The sequence below is a fragment of the Rhinoderma darwinii genome, chromosome 6 (assembly GCF_050947455.1).
Source record: "Rhinoderma darwinii isolate aRhiDar2 chromosome 6, aRhiDar2.hap1, whole genome shotgun sequence".
In the NCBI taxonomy this organism is placed as follows: domain Eukaryota; kingdom Metazoa; phylum Chordata; class Amphibia; order Anura; family Rhinodermatidae; genus Rhinoderma; species Rhinoderma darwinii.
The window spans coordinates 49,397,374-49,418,720 of record NC_134692.1 but is presented as its reverse complement, the minus strand read 5'-3'; the positions used below and the strand labels follow the sequence as shown (position 1 = coordinate 49,418,720).

General features: G+C 42.5%; 1 protein-coding gene across 1 annotated transcript; it reads right to left on the bottom strand.

Annotated features, from left to right (window-relative positions):
• Positions 1-3,244: 3,244 nt before the first annotated feature.
• Positions 3,245-18,929, bottom strand: POFUT2 (protein O-fucosyltransferase 2). Its single transcript, XM_075829698.1, has 9 exons — positions 18,667-18,929; positions 14,866-15,116; positions 11,429-11,573; positions 10,130-10,240; positions 9,982-10,048; positions 6,389-6,514; positions 6,086-6,266; positions 5,038-5,161; positions 3,245-4,572 (listed from the first exon to the last, which is right to left on the bottom strand). The coding sequence occupies exons 1-9, from the start codon at positions 18,816-18,818 to the stop codon at positions 4,419-4,421; spliced, it is 1,311 nt and encodes a 436-aa protein (XP_075685813.1). The 5' UTR covers positions 18,819-18,929; the 3' UTR covers positions 3,245-4,418.
• Between the last annotated feature and the right edge of the window lie 2,418 nt (positions 18,930-21,347).

The following is a 21,347-nucleotide window of genomic DNA, read 5'->3' as shown; positions in this document are numbered from 1 at the left end:
ACACGCACGATTAGGTGTGGTTCTTACCTGCGAATTTCCTGCAAATTGCTGCAGTTTTGGTGCGTATTTTCTGCAGCAAATTATAGAGCAACGTATGCATGTAGCCTTATATTTCCAAACGTTGGAATTTGCTTGTATAAACTATAATTAGGATGACATACGTCTGAACAAATATGGACAGTATGATTTATGACGTAATATCATGAGACAAGATATCATCTATAGTTTTGTGCTGCAGGAATAAAGGGCTTTAAAGAGGATCCGTCACCAGTTTATAAATTCCCTATCTCCTAACCAATCGAATAGGTGCTTTGCTGCTGATAACTACAGTGTGATTTGTTTTTTTTTTAACTTTATTATTTGCAAAGTAATAAGCATTTTTCTAAATATGCCAATGTGGCTCTAATAGCCAAAGAGGAGGTGACTTTCTTTTCACTCTGGGCGGTGCAATGTTTTCTGTATGACGCTGTTCAATCAACAATATACAGTTCTCCTCTTTCCAGCCCAGCAACACAGTGTGATCATATAGTATACAGCTTACATTCCCGACTGTGTTTTCAACTGATGATATCTCCGGTTGTTTCACAGGTAGAACCTGAGATTAGAATCTCATCTTTCATATGCCACTGTTCTAGGTGGTCCACAGCCTGAGATATGGCTGTTTGAAGTGATCCCCCTTCCCTCCAGCCTCAGTCTCTCACACTGTGTGAAGCAGCTTCATGCTGATAGGACAGTGTCAGAGGCTGTCCTCAGGAGAATCGCTGCTGTTACCTCCCACTTGTCTAATAAAGGTTAATTTACATATTAAGAAAAGAGCTCATAACTTTTAAAATAATAATTTTTTTGGGACACAATTTTCACTAGCATTATCAGTGTGACAGCGCCTATCAGATTAGCAAGGAGATGGGAGATTACTAAACTACTGACAGATCCTCTTTAAGTAAGAGTCCATGCACGCGGCATTGGAACTGTATTTGTGCTGCCCTATATTGCCATTATGAGGCACTGTATTCTCCCCTACAAGGAATGTTTGTACCCTAGTAGGAAATCTACATTACATACCCTGTACAAGGTGACAACTGCCAACGTGGGAGAATATAAATAACAAATATAGGCTCTGAGTTTTGGGATTTTAAGTAAATAAAACTTAAAGGATATTTACACCTTTGAATTGGGATTATTTTTTATATTAGATCAATGTGTTTTCTGCTTTTAAGTAATGTTATAGTTGACTTATTAAAAAAAACGTTTTTTACTTTTTACGATACTGCATTTATGTATCCTGTATACATAGAAGATGTATCATTCTCTCTTAGCTGATTCGGTCAGCTGAACTGACGGCTCGGCCGAGAGCGGGTCCTGCGTGTCTGACTCACAGGAACCCGCTAATACTGTTCTGTGTGTTTCATAAGTTAGGTGTGATCGATATTAGCTGGATCCTGTGTGTCAGAGACGTGCAGGACCCGCTCTCAGACGAGCCGCCAAATCAGCTGAACTAATGGAAGAGAGAGAGAGAACTGTACAGGTTCTATTTATACAGGATACCTAGAAGCTGAATCGTATATACTAGTCCGTCTCAATGATTTACAATATCATCAAAAAGTTTATTTCAGTAATTAAATTCAAAAAGTGAAACTCGTATATTCTATAGATTCATTACACACAGAGTGATCTATTTCCAGCATTTCTTTCTTTTAATGTTGATGATTACGGCTAACAGTTAAATTTAGTGTCTCAGAAAACTAGATTATATAAGCCCAATTTCAAAATTGATTTTTAATACTGAAATGTTGGCCTACTGAAAAGTTCGTACAGTATATGCCCCCAATACTTGGTTGGGGCTCCATTTGTATGGATTACTGCATCAATGCGGTGTGGCATGGAGGCGATCAGCCTGTGGCACTGCTGAGGTGTTATCAATGCGGCGTGGCATGGAGGCGATCAGCCTGTGGCACTGCTCAGGTGTTATGGAACCCCAGGTTGCTTTGATAGCGTTTATGTCAGACGAGTTTGCTGGCCAATCAAGCAGTGATACTGTGGTTATTACACCAGGTATTGGTACTTTTGGCAGTGTGGGCAGGTGCCAAGTCCTGCTGGAAAATGAAATCAGCATCTCCATAAAGATTGTCAGCAGAGGGACGCATGAAGTGCTCGAAAATTTCCTGGTAGACGGCTGCATTGACTCTGGACTTGATATAACACAGTGGACCAACTCTGTTGCTCAGTGGTCCAAAGCCCTGTTTTCAGATGAAAGTAAATTTTGCATTTCATTTGGAAATCAAGGTCCCAGAGTCTGGAGGAAGAGTGGAGAGGCATCAATCCAAGTTGCCTGCGGTCCAGTGAGAAGTTTCCACAGTCAGTGATGGTTTGGTGAGCCATGTCATCTGCTGGTGTTGGTCAGTTTTAAAAACGGCTGCGTCAAAAAATGTCCCATCGGAACAGAATGCCGTTTTTCTCATTGAAATCAACAGGCAGATGTTTGGAGGTGTTCAGCTTCCCATTTTTCGGCCGTTTACAGCCCGAAAAATAAGCCATATGCACATACCCTGACAGAGAAGTTAGATGTATGCTGCAATTAATTGGCATACATGAGGAAAGCTACCAGATGCAAACTGGCATAGACTTTTCCTTCCATCTCTAGCTAGGCGTTGCCACCTAGTGGTACATATAGTGTAAAGCAGCCTGCTGCATGGCATTACTTTTCACCCATGAGACTCTCATATGCATAGTTGTATTTAGTCAGTGCTACGATTTAGGTTTCATGCTGCATTAAATTGTTATGTACGTAGTTTATTTTTTCCTGTCCCCTATCCATTATTATAATGAGTAATACATACATTTTTATGTACTCCATATTCATGGGTTACTCATCATTCCAGTAAATATGTAAAAAAAAATCAAGTAAGCATGCCTTATCTGTTCTAAATGCATACACACGTAACCATCTGCTCCTTTACTTAGGTGAAGACACTATGGAATAGCATGCAAGTCCATAGCATAATGCCATCGGAAATGGTGCCTGAAGGTTGAATAGAAGTAATTCAACAATAATCCCATAGGACTGCAGGAGAGTTCAAATTTCTCATATATGCCTAAAGGAATGTGCCCACATCTCAGAAAGAGGGCGGCAATAGCGCTAAAAGTGATGAGGTAGGGGCGAACGCAACATTCCAGACAAATGTTTTTTCAGTAGGTTCACATATACATTATTTTTAATTCCACAGTCCATGTTTCCCAAAACAGATACAGTTATTAAAATACTTTTATTGACCTATAAAAAAAACAGTTGAGGTATAGACAGAACAGATTCGCTGCTTCCAAAAGAAAAAAAGAAGGACATTTTCTTCATAGGGGGCAGTGTAACCTAATTTAACGATGCATCACTGAATGAAAAGTACTCAAGTTATTTACTGGTGACATTGAACATATGCAAGTGAAAAAAAGTGTACCATGGAAGAAGAGTACGGACAGCACAGATCTAGTGAGCTCAAAGAGAAAAACACTTTTGTACAGTAAGGCCTCATGCACAAGACCGTAGCCATGTGCACGGCCGTCATTTTCGGGTCGGCCGGCCGCAGAGTGTCAACCGCGAGCCGCCCTCAAATTACGGGCCGTGCACATGGCCGTGTCCATTATGTTCTATGAGCCTGGACCATGAAACCACGGTCGTGTGCATGGGCCCGTAGAAATGAATGGGGCCGCAATTCTCCCATGGATTTTCGGGGGAATTGCGGCCGCAAAAGCACGTTCGTGTGCATTGGGCCTAAGTAATTCCCCAGTAAAGAACGGCCGCCATGAACTTAACATGGTGAATGGCACTTTTATCATAATACTGAAGAAGTCTACTGGCAAATATGCCCCGGGAGGTGAGGGGCTGAAACAGAGACATCATTTGTTGGGGGGGAAAAAAAAAAAAAAAAAAAAAAAAAGAAGTCAAAATTACTTTCTTATTACACAAAATATTATATTCTCTTAGTAAAAAAATTAATGAAGAAATGTAAATATTCCTTGTAGTTTTACTAAAGGTCATGGTATGGACACATCAAGACCCTTGTGAACATTTTTGTGCGTCATGGGCAAGCATTCAGCAACCCACATTGTTCGTGAATTTCATATAATTCTTCTTGGCACCAGTCTTTTAAAGTGGTTTTCATATTTTTGATCCAATGTCTCAATGATTGTCTGTGTAACCCGTGTTAATGGTGTATTCACAAGGGCTGCAGCCCCAAGTCTATGTCTACTCAACCCCAAATCAAGAGCGATTAGAGACATCTCACATGAGAATCCCAGTGAGAATTAGACAGCATTAAGACGTGATCCCTTAAAAACCATAGCCAGTAACAGCCTTATAGTACAGCCACATGGTCCAGCCTTTGACATGCCATCCCATGGCAAGTATTGATCCTAGTCCATCAAGGTCAGTAGGCAATTTTCCAGTGTGTGGGCTGCTCACAGTTCTTTTCTTTATCTCCACAGAACCGGTTGTAGGTTGTCTTTGGATCAAAGCCTAAAATCTCTCGCTCTTCGTGAATGCGGAATGAGAAGGTGGAGACGGAGGTACCGACGAAGTATCTGAAGTAGGTTAGTAAAATAGATTTGTGCAGAATTGAATAGCGGAATACAGAATACACTCGTAATAACATGCTTTACCTCATTCGAATTCACTCTACTGTTATAGCTTGCAATCGTATTAGAAGAGTAAAGTGCCCAATGCTGAAGACTGCGCTCCAGTCCGTGAATTAGGAAACCGATAAACCCACCGATGTTTAATAAGAATGGCCCTTTGAGTTCTAAGATTTTATTCCATTTTCCAGTGAGTATGTGACTTTTATGGAAGATTTACACTTTCCTAGTAAAAAACAGCCTGTGGCTGTCAGAGAATGTTGGGAGTCATAGTTTTGTAAGATCTAGAGACCACTTTTTTTTTTGCAATGAAGTTACCCAATTTTTCAGCAAAAACAAGCATAATGTAACATAAGGAGCAAAGCCCAAACATACGCTCTAGTTCTAGTAGGGCATGCAGGTTGTGCATGTTACCTGGCATGAGCACAGATCCACTGGTCTATGATCGCAACTCCTCCGTCCTTGTACAGCTCCAGCTCTTCCCAGGTGGGTTCAAACCTCGTCATTTCAGGGATCAACTTCCGCAGCTCCTCAAGATCTAATAAAAAGGTTTTAGAAACACACTATAAAATAGGTATTACTCTATATCCTATATGCATAGACTACTGTCATTATACCACTCTGCATTAGTAGATGTAGACAGATTCCTACAATAACTAGATTTGTAAAGAATACTGAAGGGACAATCCAGAATATTGTATCTGCGGCATGTAAAAAAAAAATATCCCGATGTTAGGATATAGCATTTTAATGCTTGTAACACCAATTACAATAACAAAGCCACAATTTTCCATCCAAATGCACAATATTTAAAGCTATAAAAGGCATGCAAATACAAATTCACTTTTACTGTACCAAGGTTCGGAATGCAAGACGCACTATGCAGTAGGATGCGCCTGTAGCAATATTATATGTGGCGACTTGATGAATGAACAAATTTGTTCAAAGCAGGGAGTGTAACAAGACCATCAGGGCACATATGTTGCACCTGATTCATTCAACAGACACAGTGGCCGACGTCATCATCGCGGTTCATCGGTGGCCACTTTGGAGAGCAGAAAACAGGGAGTGGAATTGGGCCTTACAATGAGTGGTCTCATAAAGACAACCCCTTTTCAAAAGGAAGCTAGAATGATCACTGGCCCAAATTCTTTAATTCCCTGGCGATAACAGCTCCAGTTGCCCATATATTTCCCCCGAATTGGAGAAATGAATGGTTGTCCATGTAATGAATGGATAGGCCGGGGGTCTGCCAGAGCTGCTCGGTGTTCTGGCTCATAATGGGGGTCCCAAGCATGTAACATCTGACATCCAAATTCCCTAAGAGGGTATATAGACAGGGGCAATCTTCCGGAGACAAAGTCTCCAAGTCAAGCAGTAAATTTGTTGTGTCACGTTTTACCCATCCTTATTGTACTAAACGCAACCGGAATCTGAAAACCATTCAAAGCTGTACACCTGCCTTGTCTGTCAGCATCTGTGGCAATAAAAACTTTCTTGAGCTTCAGTTTCTTCAAAAGACTGTGAATGTCTTCTGCTGCCCCTTGTAGGCTGGGTACATCTCCTCTGTGCCCCCAAATGAAGTCTTTTCTTCGAAGGTGAACACCAAGGTAAGGTCCCCCTAGTGGTGTGCTGGGCTTTTGCTGCATAGGAAACATTGGATGTGAGCACTTTGTCACTTTATTACTCAGTCACACTATATTACCTGCTCAATCTGTCAGCATGATAGATCACAATATACAGTTTATAATGGGACAGACACTACCTTCACTTTTCTCCAGTCTTCATGAAATATTGTTTTGTCATCTTCATCATTAGACTGAAGAAAGTTGGCTCGGAATTCGTCCCCTACTATCCTCAGATGCTGAGCAAACACCATACTGCGTCGTGTCTACATCCAAACATAGGAAAAGTATAAGGGAAATCTTGCCTGAAACTCAGCAATTATTCTATTAAAGCATTAACACACATTTCAAAAACTTATTTTTACATAAACTATGTCAACTTTTCTGCATGTTTAAAATATTAAAAAAATTTCCCTTTAATGAGATTTTTAGAATAAAAACGTTCCATAAATTTTTTTTCCTGCAATAACGCAGTTTTCCCACTGGCACGGATACAACAGGTGGGCGGTTCCTCTTTTCTGCAGCTCACTTGTCAGCTTTGCTGTGTAGACTAGGAGAGGTGCAGCAGAGGGAGGGGTAATTAATGACAGCTCTATTGTACTTTTGGAGGACCAGATAAGACTGGGGGGACGGACGGACGGACACACACACACACACACACACACACACACACACACACACACACACTCCCTGGTTTCTAGCGGAAGGAGACTGTACTTCATCACTTTTATAGTCTATGACAATTAACTTCTATTCATTGCGGACGGACAGACGACAACACCAGATCCATTGTGAAGTGACTTTGAGGGCCATGTACAAGACAAATCCCAATAAGTCACCCAATTTTAAAAACTTCACCCGTCAAAGTATTCAAAACAGCATTTATAAAGTATCTTAACCCTTTAGGCGTTTGACAAGAATTAAAGTCAAGTAGAGGTGAAATTTACAAAAAAAACTTTTTGCAGAAATTCAGATTGAATCTATTTTTTCTGTAACACAGAAGGTTTTACCAGAGAACTGCAACTCAATATTTATTCCCAGATTCTGAAGTTTTTAGAAATATCCCACATGTGGCCCAGCGTGTCCTAATGGACTGAAACACCGGCCTCCGAAGCAAAAGGAGAACCTAGAGGATTTTGGGGCCTTCTTTGTCCATGTCTGGTTAGAAGTGGTCTTGTGATGCCAAAACAAAGGAAACACCCCAATAAAGACAAGCGTTTTATATATTTGATTAGAATTTGGATGTGAAAATGACAAATAAATGTTTTACATTTTTTTTTTTTTTACAAATACCCACAAATATCCACAAGGAATAAAGAAAAAAAAATCTGATGTTTGGGCACACGGCAAGCATCAGAAGAGAAGGAGCGCCATTTGGCTTTTGGAGCACAAATTTTGCTGTGTTTCCCGGTTTTAGAATCACCCTACGTGTGGCCCTAATCTTTTGCCTGGACATTCGACCAGGCTCAGGAGTGAAAATGTACCACGCAAAATTGAGGCCTAATTTGGCGATTTACACAGAATTGGTTCACAATTGCAGAGGCTTGGATGGGAAATAATAAAAGAAACTCCTGAGAAGTGACCCCATTTTGGAAACAACACCCCTCAAGGCATTTATTAAGGGGTGTAGTGAGCATTTTCACCTTACAGGTCTTTTCCATAAATAAATACGCTGCGGATGGTGCAAAGTAAAAATGTTCAATTTTTTCCTAGATATGCTATTTCAGTGGCAATTTCGTGCTCAGCTTATGCCACTGGAGACACATACCCCAGAAAATGTTAAAAGGGTTCTCCTGGGTATGGTGATGCCATATATGTGGAAGTAAACAGCGGTTTGGGCAAACTATAGGGTTCAGAGCGGTGGGAGCGCCATTTGGCTTTTGGGGCGTCGATTTTGCTTGGTAGTAGTTTTGTTTGAGTATTGCTGGTATTTTCAATTATAATGTGGGGGGTATATGTAAGCTGGGCAGAGTACATCAGGGGCATGGTCAGGTGGTATAATAATGGGGTAAAAAAACAAAACATAAAATACTACATAGGTATTTGTTACACTGCGAAGCAATCTTTTATGCCAGTGTCGCACTGATAAATGGTGTCCTTTCTTATCCCCCTTTTGGTCCACACTCTGCACCTTTGCAGTTTGGGGAATATTGCTGGGAAAGTGTTGTCCTGGTATAATACGGGCACCCTCGCTTCAAGCCGATATGTTTGGGCCCTCCCCTTCCTGGTTCCCTAATTTTAGCGTCATGATAAATCGCCTTTTGAAACAGAAGAAATGTTCCCCTCGGGCCGGCACAACTGCATATTCTTTCTTTCCTGAATTATTGGAGCATTAACTTATTTTATCCTAGACGTAGTGGTATGAGGGCTGTTTGTTTGCGGGACGAGCTGTAGTTATTATTGGTGCCATTTTGGGGTACATGCTTTTTGATCACTTTTTATCCTATTATTTGAGAGGCAAGGTGACCAAAAAAACAGCAATTCTGGCATAGTTTTTAGTTTTATTTATATACAGCGTTCACCATGTGTTATAAATTACTAGTTAACTTTATTCTGCGGGTCAGTACGATTCCGGATACACCAAATTTATAGCACTTTATGTTTTACAACTTTTTGCACAATAAAATTACTTTTGTAAAAAGAATGTATTTTTTTCTGTCGCCATGTTGAGAACCATAACTTAAATTTTTTTGTAGACTGAGCTATATGAGGGCTTGTTTTTTGCGAGACGAGCTATAGTTTTTATAGGTACTATTTTTTGATACATGCGACTTTTTTTTAGTCGCACTAGGGGACTTGAAGGACTGTCTGACAGATCTAATACGTTGTACTGCATAAGTGGTGCAGTGTATTAGAAAATAAATCAGTCGTTCACTGACAGGAAGACGAATAGGCCCCGCCCAGAGGTGAAACCTAATTGGCTTTTGTAATGGCAAAGAAAGAGGCAATTGTTAGGCCGCCTGTTGCCATAGCAGCGGTCGGCAGCCCTGCGATCGCATGGCAGGGCTGCCGATTTGCTACCAACCACTAAGATGCAGCGATCGCTTTCGATTGCTGCATCTAATGGGTTAATGGCAGGGATCGGAGCTAGCTCCAGTCCCTGCTGTTGCAGGAGGTTGTCAGCTGTAACATACAGCTGGCACCCACCACTGAGGAGCTGGCATCTTGCTGCCGGCTACGAAAGCCTTTTAGGGGCCTGGAAGGCTTCCGTACTAGGCAGACCGGGAGGCCAGTACTCGGCCTCCGGTTGCCATTGAAGCCACCGGCACCCTGGCAATTTCGTTGCTGGGGTGGAAATGAGTTGCAAACACATTAAATGCAGCGATCGCTTTTGACCGCTGCATTTAAGGTGTTAATGGCGGGGATTGGAGATAACTTCGGTGCCGGCCATTACAGCAGTGTGTCAGCTGTAACGTACAGCTGACACCCGGGGATGACGGCACGGACTCAGTTTCTGAGCCCGTGTCATCCATTTGTCGTAAGTATAAAACAAATTGCGGGAAACACTAGTTTTCCATGACGTATAGTTATGATAAATGTTGGGAAGGGGTTAATTGTGTTGTCCTACAAAGTCCCTTTTCATACATTCTCACATAACTGCTTGGCTGACCGAAGACATTACAAGGGCATATTATTGGACACAGAATATATATACACATAATGCATGTTCATTAAATATTAGCTCACAACAACACGGATATCCAGGTTGAATGGAATTTGTTCATATACACACATTCCAATAATCTCTTCCTGCATAGTGATCATGTAGAAGGTTTTCAGCTCGGTCTATCATTATGGACCTACAGACGGAACGGAAAAGTGGTTAGCAGGACTGCTGGGACATCTGAATGATCTCTATGTGAAGGGGAATGTCTGCTCACCTTGCAGTGGTGTTCTTCAGTAGTACTGGTGCCATGATAGAAGCAGATCCTTGTACTGAAAGGCAGCTGACGTTTAAACCTCTGGTCTCTTCATAGCCCCAGAACCATCCCCTGCAAACAAAGACACCACCATGCTGTCGTTTTCTTTACAATAAAAAAAAAAAAATAGCCAATACTCATCTGTTAAATCCCGTCGCTCTAGCACGGATCTCGGTTTAAATTGAATGCCGCGTGACCACTGCAGCCAATTAGTGGCGCAGTGGTGATGCCAGTATGAACAGCAGATGACTGCTCTGGCCAGTGATTGGCTGCAGCAGTCACGTGAGCATCAGCGCTATATTTTTTTAGTAGCTGATGACACGTTTAAAGGGGTGTGCCCATCAGGGAGATTTATGGCATATCCACAGGATATGCCATACATGTCCAGAGGTGGGACCCGTCCCTCTCTCTATAACGTGGCCCCCTAAATCATGTTCTACCTTTCTCGGTTCCCGCTACTTTTCGAGCCACTTCCTGATTATATGGTCGGAAATGATGAACAGCTTAGCTTGCTGAGCTACGCTGTTTACGTAACTCCCATAGAAGTAAAGTGCAGTCACGGAAACAGCGTAGCTCGCGTGCCACGCTACTTCCATAACTGCCGTTTACTTCAAAGGAAGTTACGGAAACAGCGTAGCTCAGCGAGCTATGCGTTTTTCTTGATCGGAAATTAGAAAGTGGCCCGGGAGGCAGTGGGAACCGAGAAAGGTAGGACAGGGTTAAGGGGGCCCCGTTCTAGAGACCGGTGCGGGTCCCAGAGTGATCCGCATCTATCTGACATTTATGGCATATCCTGTGGATATGCCATAAATGTCCCTGATGGGCAAAGTCTTTTAATAATAGGTAGACTTAACATGGAAGATGATCTTGCTATCCCTCAGACGAGAAGAGCCTCAATGACTAAGCTTGTCTAAAGCATATCCTGAGCAACAGTACTGTGGAGGAACTCATCCTGATAGTATGACTAAAGAGACCAGGGCTGTCTCCCTATGTGTTCATGGAATAGGCACAGAATTTTAGTACACATCACTAGCACTTCTTACAAAGCCTGTAACATATTTCAAGGTGCATGCCAACATTTAAGCTTTTGGAACAGAAGGTTAAAAAAAATAAATAATAATTAGTATAAAACCAGTCATTTTTGTAATTCTGCATGTGTCTGGTACACAATGTAGTAACTCCTAACCAGTTTATGGCTGTGAGTGGCTTGAATTATTCACTTATGATAGGGTATTATCACATGTATGTTCAGATATATACCTGTAGTATCCATGCTTGTCCTCAGAGTACATGAGCTGATCAATACATGCTCTCTGGTCCACTTTCTCTTCCCATGTGCCTTCCTTCCAGCCCTCAGCATAACCTTGTAATACATACACCTGCTCAATAAATGGTCCCCCAGATTCTGGAAATCAAGAAAATGCATATTAAGGCTTTGTTCACATCTGCATCAGGGCTCCGTTCCGACTGAGCTTTCCGTCGGAACGGAGCCCCGACTGACACAAACCAGAGGTTTCCGTTACCATTGATTTCAATGGTGACGGATCCGGCGCCAATGGTTTCAGTTTGTCTCAGTTGTGCAGAGGCTCCGTCATTTTGACGGAATCAATAGCATAAATCGACTACGCTATTGATTCAGTCAACACGACGGAACCCCTGCACAACTGAGAGAAATGAAAACCATTGGCACCGGATCCGTCACCATTGAAATCAATGGTGATGTAAACAGAAACCTCTGGTTTCCGTTTGTGTCAGTCGGGGCTCCGTTCCGACGGAAAGCTCAGACGGAACAGAGCCGTGACACAGATGTGAACAAAGTCTAAGAATGTAAAACAAGACATCTGCTAGAACAACAAAGTTTATTATTCACAGTATAATAGTACTATTGAAAAAAAGTAAAAAAAGACTTGGGACAAAAACTGAAACTTTAGTTTCGCCCCGAGCTAGGCCTCTTTAAAAGGAAATGTTTCATGTATGTAATGTTTGTTCCATTAATAAGATAGAAGTCTGTTAATGCAGGAAGGAAGTGTACATTTTACATTTCTCTTTGTCTCTGCAGACAGTGCAGCAGGTTGTCGGGGGGAAACGTAGGAATACATGCCGGACATTCAAATTAATGGCCGTCCATGTAAAGCGGCTCTTCGCCCTGACATCCATATGTCCTAATAGGCATATGTCCATTTCCCATCTATATGCCCTAATAGGGCATATGGACAGGATTTGTCCTAAAGGAAGACCCCTTTAATTTTCAGAGAAATGTCATGAAACTAATACAGTCTAAAGTAAGTGAGTAGAGCCTCCTCCCCTAGAGACCAGGGAGTGAAAGGAGAGCTGTATAGAGAGCCCTATGTAGTATAGTACGTAGAGAGCCTTATGTAGTGTATAATGTTGCTATTTAGGCCCCTATCAGTACAATACAGTTGTAATAAAATCCCCTGCCCCCTAATGTTAATGCTCATTCTGCCCCAGGCTACATAGTAAAGCTGACGAGAAAACAGAAAGTGTCAACCTATTGTGAGTGCTAGTCCAGTGTGAAAACTACAATAGTTCAAGATAGTTATTTGTATAGTCACATGCAAAAAAATAAAATAAAAATAGATCTCATTTTTTTGATAATACATCCCCTTCAGATGGCAGTATAACCCCCCCCCCCCCCTGCCTGTAGTGTTTATCTACAGCTGCATGTTTGGTAGGTCCACCTTTTTCCTGTTTCATTGCTTTCCAATGACATATCAGAAACACAACCAAAAATAAACATATTAAAATAAACTAAATTCCAGGTGTAAAAACTGCGGAGAGGTTGATATTCCACATCGGTCCAGTTCCTTATTCCTTCCCAACAAGTTTCTGTGATCAGGGCTGTATTCTACTTGAGCTTCTTACTGTTATATCTGCAGCACTGGACACCTGAGAGTCTAAAGTCACTTTATAGCCTGAACCTTACAACAGCCGGATACTCACACATTATGATCACAGTTTTTGGAAGTAACAATTTACTGTTTTACCTCCAGTAACAGAGGAAAGTTATGTTTTAGAAGAGAAATATGATAGTAATATGATAGGAAAATAAAACGCTTTGGGCTCTCTACACATCTGAGTTTGTCAATTCCATTGCTCTGCGATAGTGCCGGATCCGTCACACACCAACGGCGACTAACGGTCTGTTGTGCTACGTTGTAGTGTCAGATATTTTACTGGAAAAAAAAGGCTGCATTCTCCGTCAAATGTGACAGAATCTGCGACGGAGGTTCCAACCCAGATGTGAAAAGAGGGTTACAAAAAAAAATGAAAAAGTATTTACGCTATTTATGTAAAATACCGTTGTAGATGTGGTTTAGCTATTTCAAAGCAATGGTTTTATGATCTTTCTGCCCAGTTGCAGAACATTAGGGGATGGGGGCTAGATTCACCCGTCTTCAGCAGGGAGAATAATTAGTCACACTTTTGGCACCATTTAGCTTTTAGTTACTTTCGAAGATGGCAAACTGGGTAATGTATCGTACAATTTTCTGACATTAAAAAAATTGGGACTAAAGTAAAGTAATTGGTGGTTATAGTGGGGGTATACTCATTCTTCCGTATGGGAAAATGAGACGTACCTAGAATTTCGTAAATTAATAGGATTCGACTTGTGAAAGTGTAAAGGGATTTTAAAAATCTCGCAACTTTTTATTGATGATCATTTTAAAATCTTTCTGGATTTTCAACAAGTTTTTTTTCAGTATTTGCAACTGAGCCACGCCTATAAAGTGCCTTTTTTAGGACCTGTTCTTTTCAGGTCATTAAGGGGTTAAAATAATTTGACTTCCATTTGATGAGAGTATTGTGATGTCACAATCTACACTGATTTTCAGCAGTTATATAACTTGGCCTAGAACTGTGATGTCTCATAATGGTGTCTTTAGCTCATTGATGAGCCAAAGGCGATACCTTCTATGTTTCTTATTCAAACTCCCTGCCATTGGCTTACGAATCTCTGCAGCTGAACACACAGTAAAACAGCCAGCAGTCTGCGGAGTCTTTGTTACCAGCGGCTACCCTACTCTATTATTGGATAGGGGAGACACAGGGATTAATAACTAGGGAATTGCTGTATATGAAATGAACCAACACTGTAAAGGGACTCGCTGTGATCATCTGTTATCACTTGTGAAGCAGCAGTGCCCCCTGGAGGAGAAATGTGTTGTTACATGGCCACGCCAAGTCCTCCAGAGCAGGTGCCACTCTCTGCAGTGGCTCTTCAATCTGGATAACAGAGGGGGCTCCAGAGCAGGTAACCCCACTGTATGACGTCCACATGCTGTAAAAGAGCATATGGATAATAGTTGTCCTAATGGGACAATCCGTTTAAAATATACAACTTAATTTGCCAGTATTGGTATTTTCCAGTATCCAATGTCACATAGACATGTCAAAACATTACATTGGTGCAGGTCACTGAGCCGAGACCCCACCAGCGCCATAAAGGGATTGGGTAAATACCTGGAACCTTTTGAACGCGAGTAAAGATTTCTGTAGTGGGGTAAGGGGTTAATAGATCCCAATGTAACATGTCCGATCAGATTTCTAATTGGAAGACTTATAAAAAAATAAATAAAAAAAAAGTAACATGCATATAAGATAATGGTTCTCAAGATATACTTTGCAGACATACAACCGAGTGAAGCTTAAAAAGAAACATTGAATATTTGATTTACCTGCCAAGAATTCTTCATATTCAATAACTTGGATATTATTGTTCAGGCTGTGCAGATCAAAGAATTCAGACCAGGGAATCCGCACTTGATGTATGTCAGGACTCTGCCAGTGATATAGACGACCCCATGGGGGCAAAACTAGTACCCAGTCTGAGCTCTTCTGTAGAGTCTTAAGAAGGGAAGCCATGCGAATATATACATCCCTGCGCAGGTTAAATCCTTCAGGAGGGTTCACATCATACATCAAGTACCTGAGTAATAAAGACATTTTAATCATACGATTACTTACAATTGTAGGGAATTTTAAAATAATAACATTTATGAACGCGGAAAAAAGAATAAATAACAAAATGCTGGAAAAAAAAAGAAACACGAATAAAACACACACTTCTCTCCTTATGATCAAAAAACCTAAAATATCAAATTTTCATCTAATGCTAGATATGTATTTTTAAAGTGCAACAGCGCCACTCTGTGTCTGCAGATGGGATGACAGTGAAGTCATGGGGGATTCAAAAACTGTGTTGGGCTAGGTTCACACTGCGTTTTTGTCCTCCGTTTAAGGTATACGCCGGGAAAAGCTCCCGATAGAGGCTGTGACGGATGCCTAACAGTGACATCTGTCATCCATAGACTAATATGGGATCCGTTTAACGGATACATTATGAGCTTTGTCATGTTGTATCAGTTAAACGGATGCCTGCGACAGCTGCCATATACCGCCACCCTCCATGGATGTTTTTTTTTTTTACAGGATACCATAGGATGGAATAGTGTAGTCTACTGCGCTATTCCACCCTTCATTTTTTACTAACGCATACCGGCCAGAGACCAAGAGGACACTCTTTTTTAGTTTTAGTTTGTACATCGGTAGCTTTCCCAAAATTCATGCTAAACCAGGGGTCATCAACCGGCACTTGGGACATGCTTTGCTGGCACACTTCCCCTCCTGGTGTCTTGTACTGTTGTGTGCTTAGCGGCGCTGAACAGAGGGAGAGAGAGGGTGCTTTATTGTGCGCTTGGCGGCGCTGATCACCAGGTGAGAGAGCAGGGCTTCATTGTGTTTGTCATACCGCTCTCTGTCCTGGTGATCAGCACCACAAGGATAGAGTTCAGTAACCACTCCATAAAAGAAAAAGTTAGCAAAAGTTGGCAGCTCTCTCCTATGTGAAACCCCCCCCCCCCAAAGCTGGTGTTTAGTAGCCATGAGCTCTCCTATGTGCACCCCCTCAGGCTGGCGTCCAGTAGTTGCTCTCTCTCTCTACTGTGTGCACTGCCCCCAAGCTGGTATTTAGTAGCCACGGTCTTTCCTGTGTGCTGTTCCCCCCAGCTGGTGTTCAGTAGCTGCGGTCTCTCCTATGTGCACCAGAGGGATTATCTTTGCACAGAAACTCAGAGACAAAAGGTCACACTGAAATGTAAGTTTAATTGATTTATGTCACATACACGGTAACAGTTTGACTTATATGACTTTCATGCTTTTTTTATTGGCATGCTATACAAAAAAGGTTGCCTACCCCTGTGCTAAACTTAGTGGGAAAACTCAGTGTGAATGGACCCTTAGACTATGTTCACAGTTCAAACAAAGAAAAAACAAAAATTAAAGATGTTGTCTGGTTTAGAAACCTTTCAAATACCCTATTAAGGAATTCTGAGCTAATAGAGCGGATCCCCCATTCAGGATCATCATGTATAAGCAGAGCGGTTACAAAGAAGAGTGTCTGTGCATTACATGGACACCGATTTCATTGGGAAATGTATAATGCTGAATTTCTCTTGTGGTGGTGCTATGGGTTCTCTTACACGGCCCGATGAGTGCCGATCAACTAGATGGTTGATTGATCGGCGCTTGTTTGCTCCTTTCACAAGGAGCTATGTATGGGGACGAGCGCTCGTTACTATGATCACTCGTCCCCATACATTTCTATCATGTCGGAAGCACGAAATGTAAGATTTTATACTCATAATATTTTAGGCTGCAGAAACGATACAATCAGCTGATGAACAAGCGTTTGCTCGTTCATCAGCGGATTGTTGCCCTGTTTACACCCCTGTTTACACTCCTCTGCTCTATAATTGGCCTGTGTAAAAGGGCCTTTAGTATATAATCCCCCCATTAGTGCACAATCCCTTTAAGTTTTTCTGTTTTTTTTTTAAAAGTCTATGGGAGTTTATTCTGTCCTTTAGGGGGTAAAAAAAAATTGTGTGCCTCATCTCATGTTCAATACGGCACCTACTAACACACTAAATCTGGTCCAGATCTCATGAACTTTGCCATTAATTTAGGTCCAATAAAAAAATGCCAGGACCGGTCTACAGATCTGCCAAACTCCCAGCCCTTCCATACGTACTTAGTAAAGTAACACAATTATTTAACTTCTGAAATATCCACAAAGAAGCCAAACATGGGAAGAAGATCTACCAAGTCTGACAAGCTAAGGTTCATCATGTCAACCGCGGAAACCAGAAAAAACACATTTATTAGAGGTCTCAATATCCGAGCACAGGTCAAAAAGGTGAGATAACAGAAGGGGGTCTTTGCGTTTGTGGTTGGCATGGTCAGGGTATGCACACACAAGTTAGAATGTCGACAGAAAAATCTGAGGTGGCGTTCAGAGAAATCCACATTCGCCATAAGGCTAAGTTCACATGGGGCAGATACGCTGCATAAAAGCACGGAGTGTATCCGCCCTGTGCACCGTAGGGCATACCGGGTGAAATACCGCACCAAACTGTGGTGCAGTTTTTCGCCCAGAATGTCCGCTGCGAAAAACTGTTGTTTCATCCCAGGAGACCGCTGCAGCGGCGGTCACATGGGATGAACCATCATCTCAGGAGGCCGGCCCTCTGATGTCATCCAGACCGGCCTCCTGGGATGACATTTCATCCCATGTGACCATCGCTATAGCCTGTGATTGGCTGAAGCAGTCACATGGGATGAAACGTCATCCCAGGAGGAAGAAACACAGACTCCTGGGTAATTATAAGATATTTGTTTTTCTGAGTTGCGCTTATTGCAGCTGAATTGCTGCGAACCCGCTGCAAAAAACAACTGCTATTTGTTGAGGGTTTTACAATGAATACAATGGGGAAAACCTGCAACAAATAAGCAGCGTTTACGCAAATACAATTGACACGCTGCAGGATAAAAGTCTGCACCGCGGGTCAATTTCTGAGCAGTTTTTTCGCTCAGTATTTACGAAGCGTGTGGATGAGATTTGTTTTATCTCATCCACTTTGCTGCTACCGGATTTGCTGCGGATTTTCCCCGACAAATTCCATTGCTGAAAATCTGCAGTATTTACAAAACGTGTGAACGGACCCTCAATCTACGGAGGAAGTCGGTAGGGAAAGTATGGAGTGGGCTCACAACCCCCACTAAATAGCGTTTCTCAGTACATTATATGGTGCTATTAAACACTACAACTCCTCCAGCAAAAAAAAAAAAAAAAAAATGTTGCGACTCTAGGAAAGCGGGAAAGAAAAATGGAAAATGAAAAACAGCTGCAGCGGGAACGTTTCTGTATCTCTTAAGTCTTAACTCTTGTAAGTCACGCAGCCGCGCACCATATACAAATGCCACACTGAACTTTTGCGCGCGCAAAACGCAGCGGTTTTTGCTCGTGCAAAACGGACACGTATGTGTGTTCGTGTTATGAGCAGTTTTTTTTTAACCTTCTATGTCTTCTTCTAGCTTTCACCTCTTCCTTATTATCTGTAAGTGTGTAGCATAGTGAAGTGTATGCATGGTGTGTAATATATATGTGCCACGTCTCCAGATATCAGGCCAGTCATCAATACCTCCGTCCAGCTGCGGCAGCACCGACAGACAGGGAGCCCACGGAATGTCCAGGACTGAACTCCTCTTGGTTTCCTTGGACCTTGCATAACAGGATGAAGAAGAACCAGAGTCTGAAATCCAGTAGCCCGGCCTGATCCCAGCCGGCCGCCATATCCAGCCAGACCGTACTTCCGCTGCCGGGGCCTCGGCATTTCGTTGCTATGGCGACACCCAGATTAGGCCCCTCTCTAGTTTGTAGTTGCTAGGGTGGAGTGGGTAGGTCACATGACCGGGCTGCAGGGGGAGGGACTCTGAATATAGCAAATGAGAGACGGTAGAAGCGGCAGCAGGAAGATAACACGTGATCAGTTGTGTACATGCTGCGGGGGAGGGGCTGACACACGGGGAAGGGTGTAGTGTAGTATGCCGGGAAATTCTCTATATGTGGGGGCTGATATACACGGGGCACGGGATTTTGCTTTTTTTTGTTTGTTAGGAGGTGACTGTTTAGAGGGATGGATTCTGTATTAGAAAACTGATGATGCGGGAGGGGGAGCTAGTCTGTGGAGGGGGCTGGTGTTTCTATATGAGGGGCTGATGTTTCTATGGAGGGGCTGATGTTTCTATATGAGGGGCTGATGTTTCTATATGAGGGGCTGATGTTTCTATATGAGGGGCTGATGCTTCTATATGAGGGGCTGATGTTTCTATATGAGGGGCTGATGTTTCTATATGAGGGGCTGATGTTTCTATATGAGGGGCTGATGCTTCTATATGAGGGGCTGATGTTTCTATATGAGGGGCTGATGTTTCTATATGAGGGGCTGATGTTTCTATTGGGGGGGCTGATGCTTCTATATGAGGGGCTGATGTTTCTATATGAGCGGCTGATGTTTCTATATGAGGGGCTGATGCTTCTATATGAGGGGCTGATGTTTCTATATGAGCGGCTGATGTTTCTATATGAGGGGCTGATGTTTCTATGGAGGGGCTGATGTTTCTATATGAGGGGCTGATGTTTCTATATGAGGGGCTGATGTTTCTATATGAGGGGCTGATGTTTCTATATGAGGGGCTGATGTTTCTATATGAGGGGCTGATGTTTCTATATGAGGGGCTGATGTTTCTATATGAGGGGCTGATGCTTCTATATGAGGGGCTGATGTTTCTATATGAGGGGCTGATGCTTCTATATGAGGGGCTGATGTTTCTATATGAGCGGCTGATGTTTCTATATGAGGGGCTGATGTTTCTATATGAGGGGCTGATGCTTCTATATGAGGGGCTGATGTTTCTATATGAGGGGCTGATGCTTCTATATGAGGGGCTGATGTTTCTATATGAGGGGCTGATGCTTCTATATGAGGGGCTGATGTTTCTATATGAGGGGCTGATGTTTCTATATGAGGGGCTGATGTTTCTATGGAGGGGCTGATGTTTCTATATGAGGGGCTGATGTTTCTATATGAGGGGCTGATGCTTCTATATGAGGGGCTGATGCTTCTATATGAGGGGCTGATGTTTCTATATGAGGGGCTGATGTTTCTATATGAGGGGCTGATGTTTCTATATGAGGGGCTGATGCTTCTATATGAGGGGCTGATGCTTCTATATGAGGGGCTGATGTTTCTATATGAGGGGCTGATGTTTCTGTATGAGGGGCTGATGTTTCTATATGAGGGGCTGATGTTTCTATATGAGCGGCTGATGCTTCTATATGAGGGGCTGATGTTTCTATATGAGCGGCTGATGTTTCTATATGAGCGGCTGATGTTTCTATATGAGCGGCTGATGTTTCTATATGAGCGGCTGATGTTTCTATATGAGGGGCTGATGTTTCTATTGGGGGGGCTGATGCTTCTATATGAGGGGCTGATGTTTCTATGGTGGGGCTGATGTTTCTATATGAGCGGCTGATGTTTCTATATGAGGGGCTGATGTTTCTATATGAGGGGCTGATGTTTCTATATGAGGGGCTGATGCTTCTATATGAGGGGCTGATGTTTCTATATGAGGGGCTGATGCTTCTATATGAGGGGCTGATGTTTCTATATGAGGGGCTGATGTTTCTATATGAGGGGCTGATGCTTCTATATGAGCGGCTGATGTTTCTATATGAGGGGCTGATGTTTCTATATGAGGGGCTGATGCTTCTATATGAGGGGCTGATGTTTCTATATGAGGGGCTGATGTTTCTATATGAGGGGCTGATGTTTCTATGGAGGGGCTGATGTTTCTATATGAGCGGCTGATGCTTCTATATGAGGGGCTGATGTTTCTATATGAGGGGCTGATGTTTCTATATGAGGGGCTGATGCTTCTATATGAGGGGCTGATGTTTCTATATGAGGGGCTGATGTTTCTATATGAGCGGCTGATGTTTCTATATGAGGGGCTGATGCTTCTATATGAGGGGCTGATGTTTCTATATGAGGGGCTGATGTTTCTATGGAGGGGCTGATGTTTCTATATGAGGGGCTGATGTTTCTATATGAGGGGCTGATGCTTCTATATGAGGGGCTGATGCTTCTATATGAGGGGCTGATGTTTCTATATGAGGGGCTGATGTTTCTATATGAGGGGCTGATGTTTCTATATGAGGGGCTGATGCTTCTATATGAGGGGCTGATGTTTCTATATGAGGGGCTGATGCTTCTATATGAGGGGCTGATGCTTCTGTATGAGGGGCTGATGTTTCTGT

Bases quoted from the DNA above. Each gene is read 5' to 3' on its own strand.
- POFUT2 (XM_075829698.1), bottom strand. From the start codon at position 18,818: ATGGCGGCCGGCTGGGATCAGGCCGGGCTACTGGATTTCAGACTCTGG. The intron at 15,117-18,666 runs GTATTGATGACT...TTTATTACTCAG, and splicing joins GCTGCCGCAGCTGGACGGAG to GTACTTGATGTATGATGTGA. The intron at 11,574-14,865 runs GTAAATCAAATA...CTTGATTTCCAG, and splicing joins ATATGAAGAATTCTTGGCAG to AATCTGGGGGACCATTTATT.